General features: G+C 36.3%; 1 protein-coding gene across 6 annotated transcripts in view; it reads right to left on the bottom strand.

Annotated features, from left to right (window-relative positions):
* Window positions 1-900: 900 nt before the first annotated feature.
* Slc16a7 (solute carrier family 16 member 7) overlaps window positions 901-22,428 on the bottom strand; it is a 174,553-nt gene continuing 153,025 nt past the window's right edge. For all 6 annotated transcript variants that reach the window (XM_045152693.1, XM_045152694.1, XM_045152698.1 and 3 more), the window contains 3 exons: window positions 9,230-9,373; window positions 5,902-6,717; window positions 901-1,637 (listed from right to left, as the gene is read on the bottom strand). In XM_045152693.1, coding sequence (XP_045008628.1) covers window positions 1,369-1,637; window positions 5,902-6,717; window positions 9,230-9,373 — 1,229 coding nt within the window. In that variant the 3' untranslated portion in view covers window positions 901-1,368. The remainder of the gene's footprint in view (window positions 1,638-5,901; window positions 6,718-9,229; window positions 9,374-22,428) is intronic.

Raw genomic sequence — 22,428 nt, 5'->3', positions numbered from 1 at the left:
TATATTTCTAGAAGCCTCTTTTTCCTGTGCTTCTGGGTAGCATGGTCTCCTCATTGCAGGGCAGATATGAGCGCTGCCATCCTCCAGCAGAAGGCATCTTCAACAGCTGAGTAAAAGGTTTGTTCTTTGTTTTTGCCTTTGCTTTCTGTGGGCTGGAAGCAAGAGGTTGTAAAGTGTTCAAAGAATCTCCCACTCCTAACCATAGGATATATGTATGGGTCATACATAACAATAACCTTGGATCACTTGTATTAGAAAAATACAAAATTTGGTTCCCTATGAACTTGTTAGCTAGGATTCTGCTTGCTGTGACATGTTGCTGTTTCAATACCACATGGAATCTGGTTGGAGACTTGGTTAAAAGAAACTTGACATTATTAATGTCTGGATTACAAATAAAATACTTTAAAATCAATGGACTGAGCTCTTTGCCAGGTGTCCTTAGGATTGTTTTTGATTTACATATTAGCTAAAAACTCAAAAACATTAGTGGGTGGGTGGTTTTATTCTATAACTCCAGGCACTAATAGCACTCCCTTCAAAGAAACTGCATGGATTAGTCAAATCTAAGATTTTTCATTTTGAGAAAAGGAATCTTCACTTTTGTCAACTGTTTTATATATGCAAATCCCTGTTTTTAGTAACAACTTAACACTTCACATTAATACCAACCTAATTTTTACCGGTATGCTTTTCTTTAAAATCTTCATTTTAAAATCATATACAAATATAATACATTTCCATTCCATCCTTGCATTACTTATTTAAAACTAACTATGATAATATTCTTTTCAATTTTTTTTATTTATTTGTTTTCCAAATACTTGCATTCATTTGGATATATATATATAAATATATATATATAAACACATACATACATACATATGTGTGTGTGTGTGACTTTGTGTATGTGAAGAAAAATATAATTCCTTAATTGTAATTAATAGTTACTATCAAATAAAAAAATATAGTGACTATGAAGGCAGTCACTATGTGGGATTAAATGTCCTTCCAACTAAAAAAACCAGGAATTTCAGAAGTAGATCTTGTCCTACATCCATGACCATATGCCAATTAAATGTTAATTTGTTCTTTTTACTATTGCATCCTGAGTTAAGTATAGGGAAAAAAAAAAAACAGTCCACTGGAAGGATTCATTGTATGTATAACCCCAAAATTTAACTATTCAAGTTGTGTAAAACTAATTCACGATTTGTCATTTTAGAAAATCTCATTTTGATCCATAATTGTGACTCCTTCTTCAGCTAAAATCCTTCGAAGCATTTTGAAACACACACACACACACACACACACACACAAAACTCCTGTGTAAAGTGACATACACTGGTATGGCTGATGTGGTTCCTGTTAGATGTTACTTTCCCTTTCTGAGGGAGAACCGTGTGCTTTTGAAATGTTCACTACCGTGTCCTTGTGCGTAGGTTTGCTCAAGGGTTCAGATTCTTTGGAGTATTGCGAGGATGTCTGCCTCTTTGCATTTTCCATCTTCCTTTCCTTTGCAAGTAGTCTGTAGTTGATGGCATTTCCAATGAGCAGCCAGATGCTGGATATTACCACAATTGCCCCGCTAGCCATGTACATGTACTTGTATTGTCCAGTTATATCCACCAATTTACCTAAGGGAAAAAAGAACACTCTTTCAGATGGAATCACAAAATAATGACAACATGTAAACTTTTTCAAATTAACTTTTCCTCATATAAATTGAACCCTGCTTACTTAAGTTACTACCAAATGAGACCTTAATACAGAAAATATTTAAGATTATGAATCCCATTTATCGGGAGTCACTATGGGTACAGGCATTTACAACATTACATAACCAGCATATTGTGTATTGAAAAATTATTTCTCCTAATAAAAATACATAACCAAAACAAAGATACATACCTATTTACATGTCAAACATGTAGCTAGATGCACCTTGATTTATAGCACACTACTGAGAAGACTTCATCATTTCATGCTCCCCTTTACTCTTCAATAAGGACAGGAAGGCTCCTATATGGTTCCTGCCAGGCTTCCCGATTGTTCTTCCCTGCCCCTGGCGTGGATTCCCACGGCATCGAGACTGCTCTGATCAACACAGGATCAATTTTCACTATGGAGTGATCCAACAGAGGTCCACTGGAAGCATGTACCCTTAACTACATGGCAAAATGCCTTCATCTCAACTTTTCTTCAAGTTCTGAGTCACTCTGGTGACTCATTAGATGGTTGGTTTTATTGAACTTATAGTATTGATGCCAAACTAACCAGAATAAAAAAAAAAAAAAACCTCTTTGTTCCATTTGATTAAAATTATTCTGGGCCCACATAATCTAATTGAAAGTTGAAACATTTTCTACTTAGTTTTTCATTTAGTTCTTAATAATTACTTAGGACTAAATCTAGTGTATTCAGAATGATATTACTTATTGTAGTTCTGGGTCAGTATAGTCAGTGTGGTGGTCTGAATTTAGATGTCCCCTGTAAATTCATGTCTTCTGAACGCTTGCTTTCCAGGTGGGGGCAATCTAGGAGGTGGAGTCTTGCCGGAGTAGGGGTTATGTCGGCAGTAGGCTGAGAGGTGTTACAGCTAGCTCCTTCTTGCTAGAATTTGCCTCATCCTCCTGCAGCTGTTTTCCACTTGCTGTGGCAAAAGTGACGACCAGACTCTGCTCATGCCTGCTTTCTCCTGCCATTTTTGGGAATTCCACTTAAGATTGTAAGCCAAAATAAATACTTTTCTCCCATCACTTGCTTTTGGTCAGGTGTTTTATGTCAGCAACAAGAAGGTAACTACAATAGAATCTATAGCATTCTGACTAGAATCAAGAAAGTGGCTCAGCATTAAATTTAGCTACTTAAAATATTTACGTACATGTATACTTAATTCTGTTTTAAATCAGGGACAAATTTGATGCTTTAGTTAGAGTGTAATGAGCTTATTTGACTAAATATGACATACACATGCTTTTCTTCTTAACTTTAGTCAAATGATTTTATTATGGCTGCTACACTTACAAACACAAACATGGCTCCATAAATGTTTTAAACTGTCATAGTTGGCATAATTTTCAGAGGTTTTTGGAAAATTTTTGGTGTCAAGAAATAATGCAGTAAATTTTCTAGAAAAAAGTCTCTGGCTATTTGAGTGCTATAAAGTCCAATATGAAATAAATAAACCTAAGGATCTATACAAATACCTCACACTCCCTACCCTTCTCTACTGAAAGGCATGGCAGCAGCCATGGTGAACTCGTAAGTTTTAATCACAATGCCATTCTAAATAGTTAATGCAAGTTCTCAGCCTATGCAAGAAGATCCAAGCTAGATTTCTTTATTTTAATTGCAACTGCCTATTCACTATGTCTTTTTTAAAATAATGTTTTGTTCATTTTTATTTATTTATTTGAGAGCAACAGAGAGAGAAAGAGGCAGATAGAGAGAAAGAGAAAGAATGGGCACGCCAGGGCCTCCAGACACTGCAAACAAACTCCAGATGCGTGCGCCCCCTTGAGCATCTGGCTAACATGGGTCCTGTAGAATCGAGCCTTGAACCGGGGTCCTTAGGCTTCACAGGCAAGTGCTTAACCACTAAGCCATCTCTCCTGCCCCACTATGTCTTTTTTACATGACTTATATTTGTTTTCATTCCACTGTTGACAATGATGTGTATTTTTTCTCTATTAATAGTATTCTGTTGCTATTCATTTTATTCAAATTAATTTTGGAAAGATATGCTCATTGTACTTTTCTTATATAACAAAATTAGATGACTGATATATCACATAACCTTTCCACTCTTTTCCTCACAATTGCTTTGGTGTCAGCACATATCCACATGGAAAGCCATGCCATGAAAGAACAGGGGCAGGATCCTGTGGACAGGACAAGCCAGCTCGGCACCACTAAGTTCTTACAGCTGGTTTTTATGCATTTCTAGTTAACTGAAAATATAAGAGGCTAAAAGATGACTGGCCATCAAGATTATCAAATTAATCACAAAGTTTCCAACTTCACAGAAGCTCCTTGAGGTTTTGAAGAAGCCCTTTAACAGGAGACAGGGAAAAATTCCGGCTCTGAGCACTAGGGGGCAGGGCAGGAATCTATATGAATTGTGAATGAACTGGGTGTTAACCAAAATAGAGAACACACAGGGATTGACTACTCCATAAAATGGATCTGTGTGTGTGTGTGTGTGTGTGTGTGTGTGTGTGTGTGTGTGTGTGTGTGTGTTATTGTTGTTGATTTGTGTGGATGCATGCATGTGTACAGGTGCTTGTACACATGAGTTTGGAAGACAGAGTCTATATCAGGTGTCTTTCCCAATCACTGTCCACATCATTTTCTAAAGGCAGTACATCTTGCCAAACCTAGACTAGGTGAACGGAGTGAAGAGTAGTTGGTCAGTAAGCCTCATGGGTCCTCAAGATTACAGGCACATGACACCATACTCAGCTTTTACATGGGATCTAGGGACCCAAACTCAGGTCTTTATGCTTGCATAGCAAGTACTTACTAAGCCAGCACCCTAGGCCCACAAATTAATGAAATATTTGATATTTAATAATGAAAACTGAAAAAATATTAATTTTAAACATGCACTTAAACATATATTTAAATTGCATGTAACAGACAGTAAAATTAAGTCTATTATACTTTCCTTCTAAAAGTACTGGTAACTATTTGTCAAAAGGAAGCCACAAAATAATTATAAGAAAATCAGCACACATCTAATACTTTTGGGTTCTGTAATCGTCTTCTCTCTTTTCTCTCTCACTCCCTCTCTCTCCTCCTTGACTTCCTTTCCTTTACTCCTTCTCTTTTCCACTCTCTCTTTAAATTAAATCAAACCAGCTTCAGAAACCATTTGTTCAAAACCATTTGTCTCATAACAATGGCATGGTTAAACCTTTACTGTTATTAATTTCCTCAACAGGTAGCTTAATGCTGACATTATTTTATCACTAATTTATTTGTGTGCGTGTTTGTGTGTGTATATATGCAAGTGCATGGGCGTGTGGAGGCCAGAAGACAACTGTAATTGTCATCCTCAAGAACACTACCTATTTTTTCTGTGGGATAAGGTCTCTCACTGGACTGGAGCTCACCAATTAGGCTAGACTGGCTGGCCAGTAAGCCTTGGGGATCTTCCTGTCTGTCTCCCAGCAACAGGATTGCAGGCTTCCATCCCACACCCAGCATGTTGATATGGACAATGGCCATAGAACTCCAGTCCTCAATGCTTGTGAGGTAAGCACTTCCCCAACTGATTGGTTTCCCCAGTCTCTTTCTAGGATCTTTGAAAGTATTTCAGATCCTAAATTTTACATGTGATCTTAAGGATTTATAAATATGAACATAAGCTATCTATTCAAATAAACAACTTTGAATATGTTTTTCTTCTTATCTGTCCTTTATATCAGTGATATAAAAATACGTCTACCTGGGGCATAGTAACAAGTTCCAAATTAATATATTTAATGTAATATAGTGAAAAAAGTGGATCTCAACATTTTCAAAAGATTATTACATATTTTGACTCATTTTTGTATATGGAAAATCGAAATCTGTTCAACAATGGTAGTCATATTATATTCCTATGATATTGTTTTAAATGCATAAGGCAATTGCTCTGAATAAAAATTGAGAAATTACAGTACTGATTAACAGTCTAACTTAAATTATTAAGTTCAGAGGTCCAGGCTTTACAACAAATTTGGATCTAGAAATCAACTAAGCAGGATTTTTTTTTTTTTTAAGTAGCTGATAAACCTCTCCATAGTCATTTACACAACCAGTATAATTCAAAGTGCATCCATCACTCTAAGTAAAGTCATTTTTATGGATATTTGTGTTATGAATTTTGGCTCACTTGAAGAGCAATGTTCTTACCAGCAAGAGGAGGGCCAAGAAGCACAGGGCCACACTCCACAATTGTGACAAGTCCAACGGCACTGGAAAACTTGGCGGCACCTACTAGGTCCATGAGAGTTTCAAAGAGGACACTGCTCACACTTCCAAACCCATAGCCAAAAAATATGGAATAGACCACCATGCTGGAGTAGGTCTCTGCTAGCGGGCACAGGAGGTGGCAGATCCCCGTGAACATGACGGCAAAGCTGAAGAAATACTGGATTCTGGGGCGGATATATTTGGAGTTTGCAATTAAGCCTCCACAGGGCCTGGCGAACATGTCCACAAAAGCCATGACGGACAGCAAAAAGGCTGCGGAGTACTCATCCACCCCCTTGTCCTTAGCATAGGGAGCCAGGAAGATAATGGGGGCAAAAAAACCCAGAAACATAATGACATTCCCAGACAGGTAGATCAAAAATCCTCGATGCTTAAAGAGGGAGAAATCTAAGTATTTGTTAATATTTCCTTTTGTGGATATCGCACTGGTTTCCTTCTCCGCCAAATCATCTCCTTTTACATCAATCTTATTTTTAGACCGAGAAGCACTGTTTTTGGCCTTAAGGGGTCTCATGAGGGCCCCAGCCACACAAGAGTGCAAAAATATGCCACCCAAAATCAAGAAGCTTCCTTTCCAGCCATACGTATTAAAAAGGTACTGGTTGAAAGGAGCCAAACTACTTAAGAAAACAGGACTTCCTGCCATGGCCAATCCATTTGCTATGGGTCGTTTCTTAAAGAAGTATTTGCCGATTATGGTTAAGGCAGGCTGCAGGTTGAAGGCTAAGCCTAAACCTAGAAAGAACAAGCCAAGAGGGAGAACAGAAATCAGAAACATGTTAGGATACCCACAGGACTCTTTCAAATGTTCACCTAAGCAAAAGTAAGTAGTAATTCCAGAGGACTAGAAGGACGATATGGCTGCTTTCTTACCTGGACACAATATGACTATTTGAGACCCCTTTGTTTCAAAGGAACAAAATAAGGCCTACTACTGATATCCAAAAAGTCATACCCTAAGTTATGGTAAGGACAAAGTTATTAGCTCTTAATTAAAACAATGGAATACCAATTAAATATATACTTATATGAAAATACACAGAGCAGACTTCCTTCTTGTGAAACTTAAAATTAGGGCTTTTCCTTTCAGAGTTGAAGGAATGAGAGTAGACTAACATTGTAATCTAGCAACCTTGCATCTTCTCAGAAATATTTCCTTCAATGTAATGTAAGTAAAATTGAGTAAGTAAAATTTTCATTCTGAATTTAGTGACTAAATATACACATATGCACTAGCTAAAATCTTTTTTGCCTAAAATAAACTTTATTTCAGGGATTTTAGTTTAATGTATGAGCCACAGTTCCCAACACCTATGGACTTTCTTGGTACTGTTGGTATCACCATTGAGAAACAAATTCTCTATTGTAGCTCATCAAAGGTAGTATTCAGGAAGGATAGAGTAGGTTCCTTTAAAAAGGACAAAAAGTGATTTATATAAACTATCCCACAGTGTAGGTTGTGTTCTATTATTTTGGGGGTTATTGAGGTATGGATTCTTCTGTTTATTAATTTAGGCAATTTAAAGTAGTATTGCAAAATATTGGAAAACAAATTCTGTGGTTTTCCTGCCTAAATACAAACACTTCAACCCTTTAAGATATCCTTTTCTGTGGATTGAAGGGCCTCTAAAAGCTGGGGATGAGACAAAAAACAGAATAAGAGGTTAACATTATCTCCACATGTGCCTCAACTACAGTGACCAGAGGCAGAACATGTGCAATCAGCTCCATGTGCAAACTGTAAGCTGACCAGTGTATTGTGGAGGGGCTTGCGAGGAGAGAAATCTGGACAAAAACACAGACACTGGTTTCATAGCTCATTGATCTTTGTCATTTTCTCCCCATTTGACGACCTGGGAGTTTTTGTTGTTGCTGTTGTTTGTTTTCCTTCCGATATTATGCTAGGTGAAGGGTACAAAATTTTCACGACCCAAAATGAAATCATCTTTTCTATAGTACACCCCTGAGTTCTGTGGTCATATCCAATATACAGATAGTCAGAATATCTGTACAAAGGGAAAGAGCATCCACTATGACAGTGCTTAGATGTAAGGTTTTCATTCATAGTGTCACAAAGTATAAATATTTATGTATGTATGTATGTCTGTATGCAAGAGAGAGAGAGAGAGAGAGAGAGAGAGAGAGAGGAAAATATGGGCGTGTCAGGGCTTCTAGCCACCACAAACAACTCCACACACATGTTCCACTTGTGCGTCTGGCTTATGTGGGTACTGGGGGATCAAACTAGGATCCTTGGGCTTCACAGGCAAGATACTTACCTACTAAGCCATTTCTCTAGCTCTTGAAAGTGTTTTGTCATTAAAAAGGCAAAGTGACACAGGTGAGTTATAAGCATAAAGACACTGATTCACTAGTATTGCATCACTTTTTGTTTGTTTCTTTTGACAGAAGGTCTCAGTATGCAGCCTAATCTGGTCTTAAACGACAATGCTCAGGATGGCAATAACTCACAATCCTCCTGCCTCAATCTTCACAAGTGCTGGCATTACAATCATGTACCATCATTCGTGGTTTACCTTACATTTTAACATGCCTTCTTTTCTTCACCAAATGACATATAAATGCAAGCTTAGACTGATCTTAAATAACTCTAAAAGAAATATTTTACATTCTATCTGTGGACATAGAAGAAAAATTCAGTTTCCAGTATAATGAAATCCAAATCTTAAAACTAAGAATGTGTATTTTATTAATCAATAAAATAAAAAAAATTGTGCCTGAATTAGTAGATATGCTACAGAATGATCATCCAGTGACAACAAAACATTTTAAGTGTTTGTATTAGTACTTTTACACAGTGTCACTTGAATAAGAAAAAGACAGAATAAAGCTAAGGCCTACCTCCCTTCAGAACACAGATGATAGTAATTGTATTGTTAAAGTCATCAATGTATCTAGAAAAGAGCTCAACCTTAACATATTATCAGTTGTAGGTCAGAAACACGTGGAATAAAAATTAGAAAAAAATAAATTTAAAAAAACGCAGCTTTTTTTTATACAATAGAGTCTGTGTTTAAAATACTATTTCAGTTGGCTATAAGGTAAAAATTGAAAAAGAGGAAAATAAGAACCCCCCCCCAAAAAAAAAACAGAAAAGAAAAGAAAGCTGGCTGCTTTCTCTTCTATATCTATATAACGCATAACATGAATTTACAAATGAAATTCAAAGAAAACCTAGGCATAATCTGCAATTTTCACAAACAGCTACAAACAGAACTCGGCTCACCTCCGAGGAAGCCCACGGTGAGGTAAAGCTCTACTACGCTATTGCTGAAAGAAGCCAAGACCATCGCCAAACAGCATAATAAGCCTCCCACGATCACGACGGGCCGGCTGCCATATTTATTCACCAAAATACTGCTGATGGGACCTGAAGTAGACAGAAAGTCAAGAAATATTAGCTGAAGGCTCATCAATTTATTCTAAATATTTGTTAATTTTGAAAGCCGAGAAAAAAAAAATGTTAGTAATCAATGATGAAAATACCAGCTCAAATGGAATATCACTGGAACTTTTGATCACTTCACAAATAATGGTATCTTTTATCTGTCATTTATTACTTATTTATTTTGAGGTAGGGCCTCACTATGTTTCCCAGGCTTATCTCAAAAGCCTCAGCTGGAGTCATCCTTCAGCCTCCACCTCCTGAATCTGGGCCTTATAGGACCTCATCACCACTCATGATTTATTCTAAATTATATATAAGCAAGAACATGAAGCAATAAATCGGAACTGTTGAACATATATGGATTGTATGAATAAAACCATTCAAATGTAATGCAAAAGGTTTTCAACAGAAGATAGCTAACATGTGTGAGACATCTTTCACAAAGCCCAGGCACCTTAATACAATGGGCTTGTCTGTGGCAGAGTTTCATTTCTACATACCACGGACACGCATACACCATTAGAGTTCAAATTGTTTATTAAAATCAGATAAAATGTAATTTTTATTTAATCCCATGTTTCATTTATTCCCAAATGTGACTTTTGTCACTTCATAATTGTCACTTAACAAAGGTACATTATACTTGATATATTTTAACCTCTGCTCATGAAAGGGGTAAAAAGAGAGAAGAAGGGAGGAAGGAAAAAAGGGAAGAAGAGAGATAAAGACAAGAAGTAGTTGCATAAATACTTACAGAATAGGGGCAGTAGTTTAGATGAAGTTGCCAGAGAAATCTCAACGAGGCTATGCTATCTTACAGGCAGAGAACACTGAGGCAATAGGTCAGATATTGAATGGGGAAGAGGTTTAAAATGCCTAACCCATATCTCATTTGTCCTGGTGCTAACTTACTCTCCGTTGGAGAATCCGCTTCTCTTTTTCAGATAGATGTAGAACCTAAGAAGAGAGCCACCCCATCATACCTCAAAAGGGTCCTGGCTGAAACTAAGAACAATTGGCAAAACAAGCAAGGGTGCTGTTTTCCTGATGAACCGGATACCAACACAAAGGTGAAGGAGATCAACACAGAGAAAAATCAACTCCTACCAAATCATAGAGCCAGAGCCTCAGAGGCCACCAACACCTCATCACTGAAGCAGACCACAAATGAACCCAACATGTCTCAGGGAAATTTTGCAGAAGAGGGGGTGGAAAAACTGTCAGAGCCACATGTTGGGTCATGATATGCAGAGACATTTTATCTTACCCATAACTGTGGGCTAACTCCACAATGCACGACACATATACCTCAACAAGGAGGGGCCAATGGGGAGGGGGTAGGTCACAGATGAGCCTAATAATGGTACCAAACTGACTGTATTTGCTGAATACAAGACTAATTAATAAAAAATTAAAATAAAATTAATAAAGAAATGCCTAACCCAAATAATTAGCATGTATTTCCAATGTACTTCTGTGTGTGTGTGTGTGTTTGCATGCATGCACATGCATGCATGTGAATGCATGTGTATATGCACAAGTATAAAATATTCAAGGATAATTAAAACTATTAAATTAATGTATTTTCAATTAAGCCTCAAAAGCTACCATTTATTTTATAAAATCAGAATACTAAATAATGAGAAAGTATTGTTTTAGTTAGTGGGCAGCATTTTGATTTATTCTTGATGTATCACAAAAAGATGTGCAAATGATTTAATGATTATTAAACTCAGATATGATGAAAGTCCACAATATTTTTTAGGACCTACCAATGGGTAAATGATTTTGTTTGGCATTCCTTCTTAATTTGAAGTTCTCTTTTATCTGAAACTAGAGGTATTGCTTTGAGGAAAATAATAGTATGGTAAGTTAAAATTCTCCACCAAAATTTGGTCTAGAAAATATACTTTCTATTGCAAATTCTGTAACTTACAATTTTTATTTAGGGAATGAACATCATTAAATAGCATATGGCTAAATTAAAAAAAGCACTGAGTATGAAAAGAATCAGCAAATTATATATGTGTGTGTGTGTGTGTGTGTGTGTGTGTATATATATATATATATATATATATATATATATATATATATACATACACATATATGTGTGTGTGTTTGATATATATCATTTCATTTTCAGGTGATTGAATAACAAAAGTTTAAATGCTATATTTAATTGTATTTTATAAACAACTCTGCCCAGATAACATAAACATAAATATAAACTTGAACTTAAGCTATGAATTGCATTCAACTTGCACTCAACGTGGTAAGTAAATATGTAGGTTGGGAAAGCCACATTCAAGGCTTGCTGCCACACTATTGTTATTTATTAAGGTAGTCATGGAACAAACTATTTAGAAGCATTGGCTTTTTTCTTTTAAGTGGAGTTGGTTTCTATAATATCTCCAAGGATATCTGTTAAGATGAAATGAGAATTTTAATAAAGAAATGAAATTTTAATAAGGAAATTTCACTTTAAACTGTATACTTTAATCAAAAGACATTCTGTGTGGGTACATTTATGTATTTCATCTATAATTTGTTTCTAGTGAAATGTGATATGTAATCTATTTAGAAAGGGGTTTATCTCCCTTGAGTAAATGTTTATAAAATGTCATCAAATATCTCTAATTAGTAATAGTTGTGAATACCATTTAAACTTATAATAAAAATATACCTTTTGCTTAATATTAGCTTGAAGAAGCATCCAGCATTAAAAATAAACCTATCACTACTGAACACCTCTCTTCAATCTCTAGCTACTTGGTTTGCTACATAAAGAGAAAAATAAAGGTGAAAGAAAAGAATAAATTCTTACAGTACATGATTTGTGTTGAATGTGAATTGGCCTCACAGACGTCCCTTTTTGAAAATCTTGACCCAATTATATCCTGGCCTTGCTTATTTATTTATTTATTGCTTGTTTATATATTCTAGTAATTCTGGAAGCTTTAATTCAGTGTTGTTTTTTCAAGTAACCATGATGAATTATAATTTATGTTAACAATAAGAAGTCTATGCCTGCAGAGACTTACATCTGAGCTCAAAACTCAGCCCTGATTAAAAGAAGCATTCATCAAAATGCTTTATTTGCTTGTCAAGAAATTAAAAAAAAAAAAACAGTATGTAAGGAAAAACAGCTTCTACTTCCAAAAACATTCTCCAAAAATATCAGATTGTATTTATGTAAGATAGATTTAGCTACCAATCCTTGTACCAGCCAAACCATCTTAAGAATTACAACTGCCATGAGGTTGTAATGATCTTCTTGGGAGACAGCAATGTGAAGGTCACTATATGGTCACCCTCGTATCATGTATGCTATTGTCTTCTGAAAGGCAACCAACTCACTGCCTTTCAACCATTTTCTATGTTGTGGCTCAACGAATGCCCACTCTGACAAAGGCAAGCTTATGTGGGTTCTCACACACTACAGGACATGTCTGCTCGTTCTCAGGACTCCTGCTGTACTAAGAGTCACACACAGTAGTTATCTTTACTTATTTCACATGTCTGCCTCATCCATTTGATTCTAAACTCTTTGCTTCATATCTATGTTCTTGAATAGTGTGGCAAAATGAAAGATATATTTGGAATTTCTAAGAGCTGCTATGAAATGTTTGAATCAGATATCCAAACACTGCTATCCAGTTTTACTTTGACAAATGAAATATTTTAATAGGCTGTTCTATAACTTCCCAGAAATAAGTGCCAATCATAAACTTACTGCATTACATATATGCATAGAGTAAATGGGAACTCTTTAGTGAGAGATTTTTGGCACACTGATCCTCCCAGAGATTGATATAAAATATATGGCATTCTGCAAGTATGTCATCTTGTTTGGCTTATATTCATTTTTGCTCATAATAAAGTGTTTTCATATATACACAATCATAATGAAATTTTATAACCACTCATGAATGGTCTCTGAAGTCTAATATTTCTTATAGTTGTAGAGATTGTATAATCTTATAAACCATATTACATTGCTATTAAACAAATACAGTATTATTAAATTGCAATGAGGGGTATTTTTCTACTAATAGATTCAGATATATTAACATTGAGAAAGAAAATCAAAAGTAAAAAAATGAATGAATGCAATACATGGTATAATAAGGGAATGGTGTATGCTCTTCTTGTCTACATAAGTAAATATTCAAGAAGTTAAAGAGGAAAAGTGTACACTACTTTTAGAAACTGTGTGTACAATCAAGACAGGGAGAGTAAGTGACCAGACAGGAGCAGCAAACACTCGTTTCCAGATGTAAGCTTTGAACTGTGAGAGGAAAAAAAGCACAGCACAAAATGTACTATATTTAATTGCAAAACACTTAAAAATGTAAAAAGGGAAGAGATAGCTGTAAATGGGGTCTCAAAACAAAGAAGATTTTTTGACTTATTTGCCACAGAAAAAGAAATTAAATGTAGGCATATATAAAATAGCTAAAAGTTATTAAAACTGATGGAAAGTGTAGAGTAGAAGAGAAAGAGAAGCTCAAGAGAAGAGAAATGAGAGTTGAGGTATTAACTCAGCTGGGCTCATGATGAGCAGTACAGAGTGGGGACAGGAAGGTAGATGTATAAGGTGTGACATGCCCCTCCTGTGCAAGTCATATCTCAGGCAGAAAACCAAGATTTTTGCAGAGGACAAGAATACAAGGAAGCCTGTTGAATCCCGGCTTACAGATATCTGCACTGATAGATGCTGGCAGGGTGGTTAAATCAGTGTGTTAGGGTGAGTGACGCAAAGAGCACAGGTGTCAGAGGAACACTGAGTAGGAGCATATAAAGCTATGCCTCAGAAGCAAAGAAAAGCATGTGTCACAGATGGAAGAGACTGGCACCAATCCTGAAGTTCTGTGAATACATTAGAGACAATTAAAATGTTTGTTATGGGGCTGGAGAGATGGCTTAGCGGTTAAGCGCTTGCCTATGAAGCCTAAGGACCCTGGTTCGAGGCTCGGTTCCCCAGGTCCCATGTTAGCCAGATGCACAAGGGGGCGCACGCATCTGGAGTTCATTTGCAGAGGCTGGAAGCCCTGGCGCGCCCATTCTCTCTCTCTCCCTCTATCTGTCTTTCTCTCTGTCTCTGTCGCTCTCAAATAAATAAATAAATAAATTAAAAAAAATGTTTGTTATGTTTGTTATAGAGGTCATTAAACATCATTTTAAGTTAAGCATGTTTCTTTTTCAGTGTGTAGGTCAAGTCAGTGGAGAAAAATATATTAATTTTGTTCAAGAAATTTCACTATATGAGTAGTGAAGTTCCAGCACACAGCAGGGCAAGTACAGGTAGGATTTGAAGCTATCAGGTGGCTTGTGATCAGTGCTCTCATGGTGACCAAGGCACTCTGCTTCAAGTGCCAGCAGGCAACAAGCTATTCTGACCTGGAGTAACAGAGAACATATGACTATAGATAAAATACCCTACAACACCAGTTGCTTAGTTGGCAGCAGACATGTTTTCCATGTGTGAACTCGTGGTGGCAGGTAGTCAGGATGCTTAAACCCTTTCCATGTGCAGGCCCTTCCAGAGATCTGCCTGACATTGAAGAATATAGCATTGTCATAAATATAAGTGCATCTTTAGTAGACAGTTCTTTCATAAATGAATGTTTGATGAAATGTTATATATGAAATGGTCCAACAAGTGCTTATATATGTGGTCCTCTGTATATCCAGATTCAACCAACTGTGTGTCAAAAGTATTTAAAAAAATTGCTTTCATTTTGAACATGTGCAGTGTTTTGTCTTGTCATTCTTCCCTAAGAAATACAGTGTAGCTACTATGTGTAGGTACTGGTTTGCCAGAGAGGATTCTAATACTCCAGGATGTGCAAAGATCACATCCAAAGATTGGCCCATGCTATATAATGGGCTTGGGTGTCTGCACATTCTACTTCAAGCATCATGAAGCCAATCTCACACAGATATTGAGTTGAATGGTATTTACCCAGGATCAATATTTAGCAAAAACACAGAGACTTCCTTTCATTATAGAAGGGGTTTCAGATGGGAGAATTACTAGGGAAGTTATAGGAGGATCTCATATACAAAAAAAATTCTTAATACTTTAAAGATAGTTACCTGCTTTTAAACTGCTTTAACTTAACTGTTTGGATCACCTAGAAAGAATCACTAAGATGTATTTTAGGGCTGAGAGATGGTCAGACATTTACAGTTCTTAATTTGCAAATGTATTTGTAATACAATATTTCAAATTTTCCAAAATTTGAATGACTCAAAATATGCTACATTCAAGATTTCCAGTATGATTCACTTTAGGATTCATTTTGAAGTTATTTCATTTAGAGACAGAAAGAGGGAAAGAGAGAGAGAGAAAGGAAGGAAGAATGGGCGTGTCAAGGCCTCTAGCCACTGCAAATGAACTACAGACACATGTGCCACCATGTGCATGGCTTACATGAGACCTCGAGAATCAAATCTGAGTCCTTAAGGCTTAGCAGACATGTACCTTAACTGCTAAGCCATCTGTCCAGCCTTGAAGTTATTTTATTTTAAAGTTTAATTGCCACAGTGCTTACTGGGGAAGGTTATGTTTCTTAAGAAAGGTGTATATTTCTTATCAAAATATATAATCTATATATTCATTATTGAGTAATGTACCAAACCTGCTTTCATACTTGTGACTTAATTTGCCATTGCAGTGTTAGCAGTCATTATTCAGAGTGGACATACTTTTACTTGTTCTAAAAAGCCAAAAAACATATAGGTCTTTTGTTTTTAAAACCTGCATGTAAAATTCAACATTCTGGAAAACATACAGTTGTTGTGTAGCAGATTCCTCCAAATAAAAGAGAGAAAGGAGGCTCTGGGAATTCAAGAAATCAAATGTGGGAGACCTGAATCTTAGAGGTCACACAACCACTCTGCTAGGTTATATTAAGTAGACACTGAAATATCCCTTTTTTGAGGGGAGGGAGCAGGAAGGAAATTCCTGAGACGCAGTAAGTCAACAAGTTAGGGGATGGGTTGCAAGACTGCTCTATGGCTATATAAGGGGGAAACAACTGCTTGGGAAGGGACACTCCCCCATGGAGCTGCACACAAGTGGTACCATGTGTTCAGTGCACTAGCTAGAATATGATCAAACTTCCTGCCACTGGTGTGTAGCGAGCCCCAGAGATACAGCTTCCATGAACCATCACTGATGCTGAGGAGGGCTCTGCATCTGCCTTTGAGTATAAGCAGCTATGGGAAACTTGGCATGAGACTTCTTGTGGTGTGGCTGCCTTTGAGTCATCTATTGCTCCTGTAAGTGACCCCTCACCCTGGGGGTGAGACTAAAGGAGACTTCTGACACCCTCTCCAAGGCTAAGTGTACATTAGGGAAGAGGAAGCAGAAAGAAAATGAGGGCCATGGGGTGGGGAGATGTACTGTAAGGCATTGTTCTACAGACAGAAACCAACCAATACATTTATGAGCCCCAGAGGAGGGTCCTCAGCAGAATAGGGGGAAGGAGAGAGGGGACAAGAAGACTGCCTAGTTAGAATGTAAACAATTTGCAATATATTCATATATTAAGGTTCCCAATTAAAATAATAATAAAAATTACGGTTAAATATAACAGAAAATCTGAATCAATTCTTACAGCTACTTTGCACTCACTTATAAAACATGTTATTGGTCAGAAAGACAAGCACCTGCAAATAGTAGGGGCAGTTTAGATCAATGAGGATTATGACTCTTTTAATCGTAGTGGACATATTTCACAGGGTAATAACTTTATGTTAAACTCAATATGATGGTTAATCATGTCCGCTTGATAGAATTTAGAACAGAAACAAATCTCTGGTCTTGTCTGTGAGAAATTTCTAGATTAGGTGAACTGAGGTAAGAACACTTATACATCTCCATTGGGAGGGCTGGACATCCAGGATTGAATAAAGAGGAGAATCTCACTGCCTATCTGCATGCCTCTCTCTACTTCCAGATGCCAGAAACACTGTGGGTCAGCTGTCTTATCCACCAGCTGCCACAAAGTCCCTGTCAGGGACTATAACCTTCACATATAAGCTGAAAAAAACTCTTCCTTAAGTTACTTCTGTCAGGCATTTTGTCACAACTCCAAGAAAGCCTATACACTCATGATAGTCTTACATGAATTCTTCTATAATAAATAAAAGTTAAAATACTAAGTTACTTCCTGGACCAGTTGTATTCTAGCAGCATACACCTTTTTCATTCATTAAGTTTATAAACAAGGCCAATTAAATTTACTATGTATCTGTTTTTTAAACAATTCTTATATATTTACTGAAATAATATTTTGCATTATCACATCCTCACTTGATATAGTATTAGCTTCATATTATACTGAATTACTTCGAAAAGTATCATAAAAAGCATATAGACTCGTTCTTGTTTTAAATCTTTTTTGTAAACTTACATGCATATGCAAATTCAACGGCATTTTGACTTGGTTTTACAAAACATGTTCTAAAATTGATTTTTCAGTATTTTTATAAATACTCCTCAAATACATTTACATGTTAATTTGGACATGAAAACCAATTCATGTATTTTCTGACTAAAATGAAATCTGATATAGTTGAGAAGTTTGAGAGTGGGGACCATTTCACAATTAAATTAGGGGCACATGGAAGGATCTAAGGGTATCATAAATAGGCATTGATAAATGCATTTATTCTTCAACTGCAGCAACAAAGCACTATAGAATGTGTGGCTAATCAATACAAATTTCCAACAATTCTGGAGGCTTGGAAGTCAAAGATTAAAGTATCAGCAAGATAATTTTTGTTCTGAGTAATCTTCACTCTCATTGTAGGTCAACGCCAGCTCACTTTATGCTCACACACAAACAAGAGAAAAGAGGGAGTACTTTGTGTATCTCTTATAAAGATAATAATCCTATAAGCTCAGGACTCCAAACCTCATCATCTTTTCTTAACCTTAATTACTTCCTTAGGAGCCCTATCTCCAAATACAACCAAATGAATGGTTATGGGCATAACATAGGGGAACACAAATATTCATTCCAAAACAAGAAAGGTATATATTTTTCTTACTCTTTTCTAAGTACACAGAATTTTAAAAATTGTCTTCTAAATGTTAAAAGAGCAATAGATTGCAATTTTTAAATTTTGGTAAATGTTTTTGGTAAATGTAGGAGTTGAGAAGTTAATTGACTGGAAAAAAATTCATTTGTAAAAAGATAGCTTCCAAGTCTGTGCTTTTCATAATTGAGAGAAAACTGAATGAAACTGTTAGCTGACAGATCAATACAAATCATTGTTTGGCACTACATTATTAAATGGTTGTTGAGAAATTCAAGGATTTGATTAATACTACTTTTAAAGTAAATATTTTCCATCACCATCTATATTTTTAGTGAAAAGTTACTTAGCAACTGCTTTTATAAATTAAGATGAGAAATGAATATAACTGAGATAAAAACTTTCATCAACTCCTATAGAATAGATATTCATTTGTAGATACAAAGGAGACCTATTCATTTTATGTAAGATACCTTTGTAGTCAATATCTTGCAGCCAATATGGTTTACATTTTTTAGTAATTATCTTATTTGATAATATTGCTGTAACTATTATCATAAAATTCATTGTTTTTTTTTAAAAATTTATTTGAGAGCTACAGACACAGAGAGAAAGACAGATAGAGGGAGAGAGAGAGAGAATGGGCGCGCCAGGGCTTCCAGCCTCTGCAAACGAACTCCAGACGCATGCGCCCCCTTGTGCATCTGGCTAACGTGGGACCTGGGGAACCGAGCCTCAAACTGGGGTCCTTAGGCTTTACAGGCAAGCGCTTAACCGCTAAGCCATCTCTCCAGCCCAAAATTCATTGTTTTTAAAAAAAGATAAATGCAATGCTTTTGGGATAAGAGAAATTAAAATTGCTTTTTGAGAAAGTGAAAATATTTGGCAGCAGTAATTAGTTCAAATCAGAATTGACTACAAATTTATCACTTGCTGGTCCCATGATAACTCACTAATTATTTTCAAATCAATGACAGTATCGGGTCATTCTGACACTACAATTCCATTGCTATTTTAAAAAGAAATTACTATTTTGAGTTTCATGCAACCATTTTGCAGTAAGACATTTTTAAAATAAAAGCATTTGGACAAGTGTGAATGGGAATGCTTATTTGACTTTTAATTTGTCTTTGATGGAAATTTTACAATTCCTGTGGCTAATTTTAAACTTGCAAATATAATACATAATCAATGATGTAGCTTTCCTAAATTTTGTTAAGACTATTCATTAACTCATCATGTGTGATAGGTATTTAATGCAGTAAAGGAAATACAATTATCAATTTATCCTTATATATTCTACTTGGATAATCAGGCTAGAATAAAATAATAATAAAGTTTATCATGGAAGGTTACAAGAGACTGTATCAACAGAAGGATTCCTTGCATATCCATGGCATTCTGTTGTATAATACCCAAGAAGTGAACGTTCTCCAGCAACTTGTTGGCAGCTGGAGCCCAACTTGGTGTACAGTGGCTGCCTAGAAGGCACTATGACACAAGACTGATTCTCGCCACTAACCTGCCTCAAAAGAAAAGAACCAATAAAAGAAATGCACATTAGGAAGCAATTTAAGACCAGCAAAACTGTGACTTCAGATGTAAATAATATACAGAAAAAGCAGTAGTACTGGTAACTATCCTGTTTATTAACCTGGAGTTAGATCATAGTAAAACATGATTCGTCTAGGTTTCCGTGTACCATGCACCCCACCTATGTGGTATCAGCGTGCCGAGGGCCCAAAGAAAGACACGAGGTCCTTATGGAAAGTATAATGGCCATAACCAGTAAGATTTCCTGCAACTCTGTCTAAGCCCTGTCTCTTCCTTGTTCTTTCTATATAGTGACCACCTTCTAGACTTCTTCCTGAGTAAATAATAGAACTTTCCTTTTCCCAAACACCATGAAAATCATAAATGTCTTAACACACAGAGATCAAACATGGAAATAAACATGCATCCCTATTAAGAATGTCCTTGCACTTGGGAGGCAGAGGTAGGAGGATTGCTGCACCATCATTTCCACAGGATTATGCCCAAGTGCCAGGCATTTACTTCTTTCTTTGGAAGAATGTGTGTTTTCACATGATGTTATGGCTTACTGTGGAATGGCACATGACATTCCTTGATACACATATGTACTTTATGGCATGATTGTAGAGAGCAATCTATGTGACAGATTAAACTGTGTACTAAGTTGTGTCATTGTGGTTATTAAAAATAAATTTTTCAGGCTGGAGGAATGGCTTAGCAGTTAAGGCGTTTACCTGCAAAGCCAAGGGACCCAGGTTTGATTCCCCAGGACCCATGTTAGCCAGATGCACAAGGGGGTGCATGTGTCTAGAGTTTGTTTGCAGTGGCTGGAGGACCTTGTGCACCCCTTCAGGAAAAATAAATAAATAAATTTTTCAAAAAAAATTAATTTATTTGAGAGAGAGAGAGAGAGAGAAAGAGAGGGAGAGAGAGGTGGGAGAGAATGGGCACATCAGGGTCTCCAGCTGCTGTAAATGAAATCCAGATGCATGCACTACCTTGTGCATCTGGCTTACATTAGTCCTGGGGAATTGAACCTTGGTCCTTTGGCTTTGCAGGCAAGTGCATTAACCTCTAAGCCATCTCTCCAGCCTGTTTATTAAAAATAAATTTAATGTTTGTTATCAATCAAACAAAGGTAAAAGTGATAAAATAGCTGAGCAAACAGCTTCAAATGCCACAGACTTAAGCTAAGCTACTGTTTTCTATCCTTATTATAAAATAGATTACTAGAAAGGGAATCAAACTTGTTAAGATTTTATATGGTTCATTACAAATAATAAAGTACTTGTAGAACTTTTATGAACCAAATATTCAAATAGTTAGGAACCCAGGCATCACAAAGACACACATGCCTTTGATACCAAAACAATCCAAACAAATCAAACACCACTCCCCTACCCCCATTCCCCAGATCTTATGAATGAAGTATTTCACAGTGATTGGCTCCCTGTCCTGTGAACCTCCATCCCACAAGGGTGTACTGGATCTTGAAGGCTGTGAGGCTCATGAAGGGCTTCAAACTCTGCAAACACAACAGAGCGCATTTGGCAGAAACTCTTTCAACTCAGTATTGTATTTTCAAGGCTCATGTGAATATTTTAGAGTGGGTTAAGTATTGAATGTATTTAGACTACTATTGTAAAAACCACATTTGGTTTAATGTTTAACAAAGAATCCACATATACTATTACCCAATATTTAATTAATGATAACGAAGGCATTAGCCAACCTACTTTGTAGTTCATGTCTTTTTTATTATATATAAATGTAGATTACCCATGACAAAAGAGCAGCTTCCTTCCAGACCCTGCACTCCAGAGCTCCCCTGTAAGAGCCTAGAGATGTGGTCATATGAACTTTTGTTTAATAAATGAAAAAGAAGATACTTTCACATTTTCTTTTCAGTTTCCTCCAAATCTTCAGAAACAACAAAACCTACATTTACTTTTTTTTAAAATTAGTTTTGTATTTAGCAAATACAGGCAGTTTAGTACCATTATTAGGCTCATCCATGACATACCCCTCCCCATTGGCCCCTCCTTGTTGAGGTATATGGGTCGTGCATTGTGGAGTTAGCCCACAGTTATTGGTATGATAAATGTCTCTGCATATTATGACCCAACATTTACTTTTGGAAGTCCAATATGTTTTGGCTCAATTTTAAATAAAAGTCTCAAATTTATGGAGTTAAGTAACACTACACCTAAGACTGAATTGTTTCCTTCTTGAGATAGCAGGGTCATAATGTTTTTGCCCTTATTAGCCACTACAATCTATGATTTTTACATGAATGTGACTTACAGGACTGGAGGGTCCAGAGTGTTCTTAATAACTTTAGTTTATTTATAGTCACTGAGACCATAGGGCATGTGTTTCTGATCTGCACATAAATCTCATTAGAAAAGTCAGCTAGTTTTAAGATGCCACACTCATATTAGTTACTCACAAAA

The sequence above is a fragment of the Jaculus jaculus genome, chromosome 6 (genome assembly GCF_020740685.1).
Source record: "Jaculus jaculus isolate mJacJac1 chromosome 6, mJacJac1.mat.Y.cur, whole genome shotgun sequence".
Taxonomy (NCBI): Eukaryota; Metazoa; Chordata; class Mammalia; order Rodentia; family Dipodidae; genus Jaculus; species Jaculus jaculus.
The sequence above is the reverse complement of the archived record's forward strand: the minus strand, read 5'-3'. Positions and strand labels throughout refer to the sequence as shown.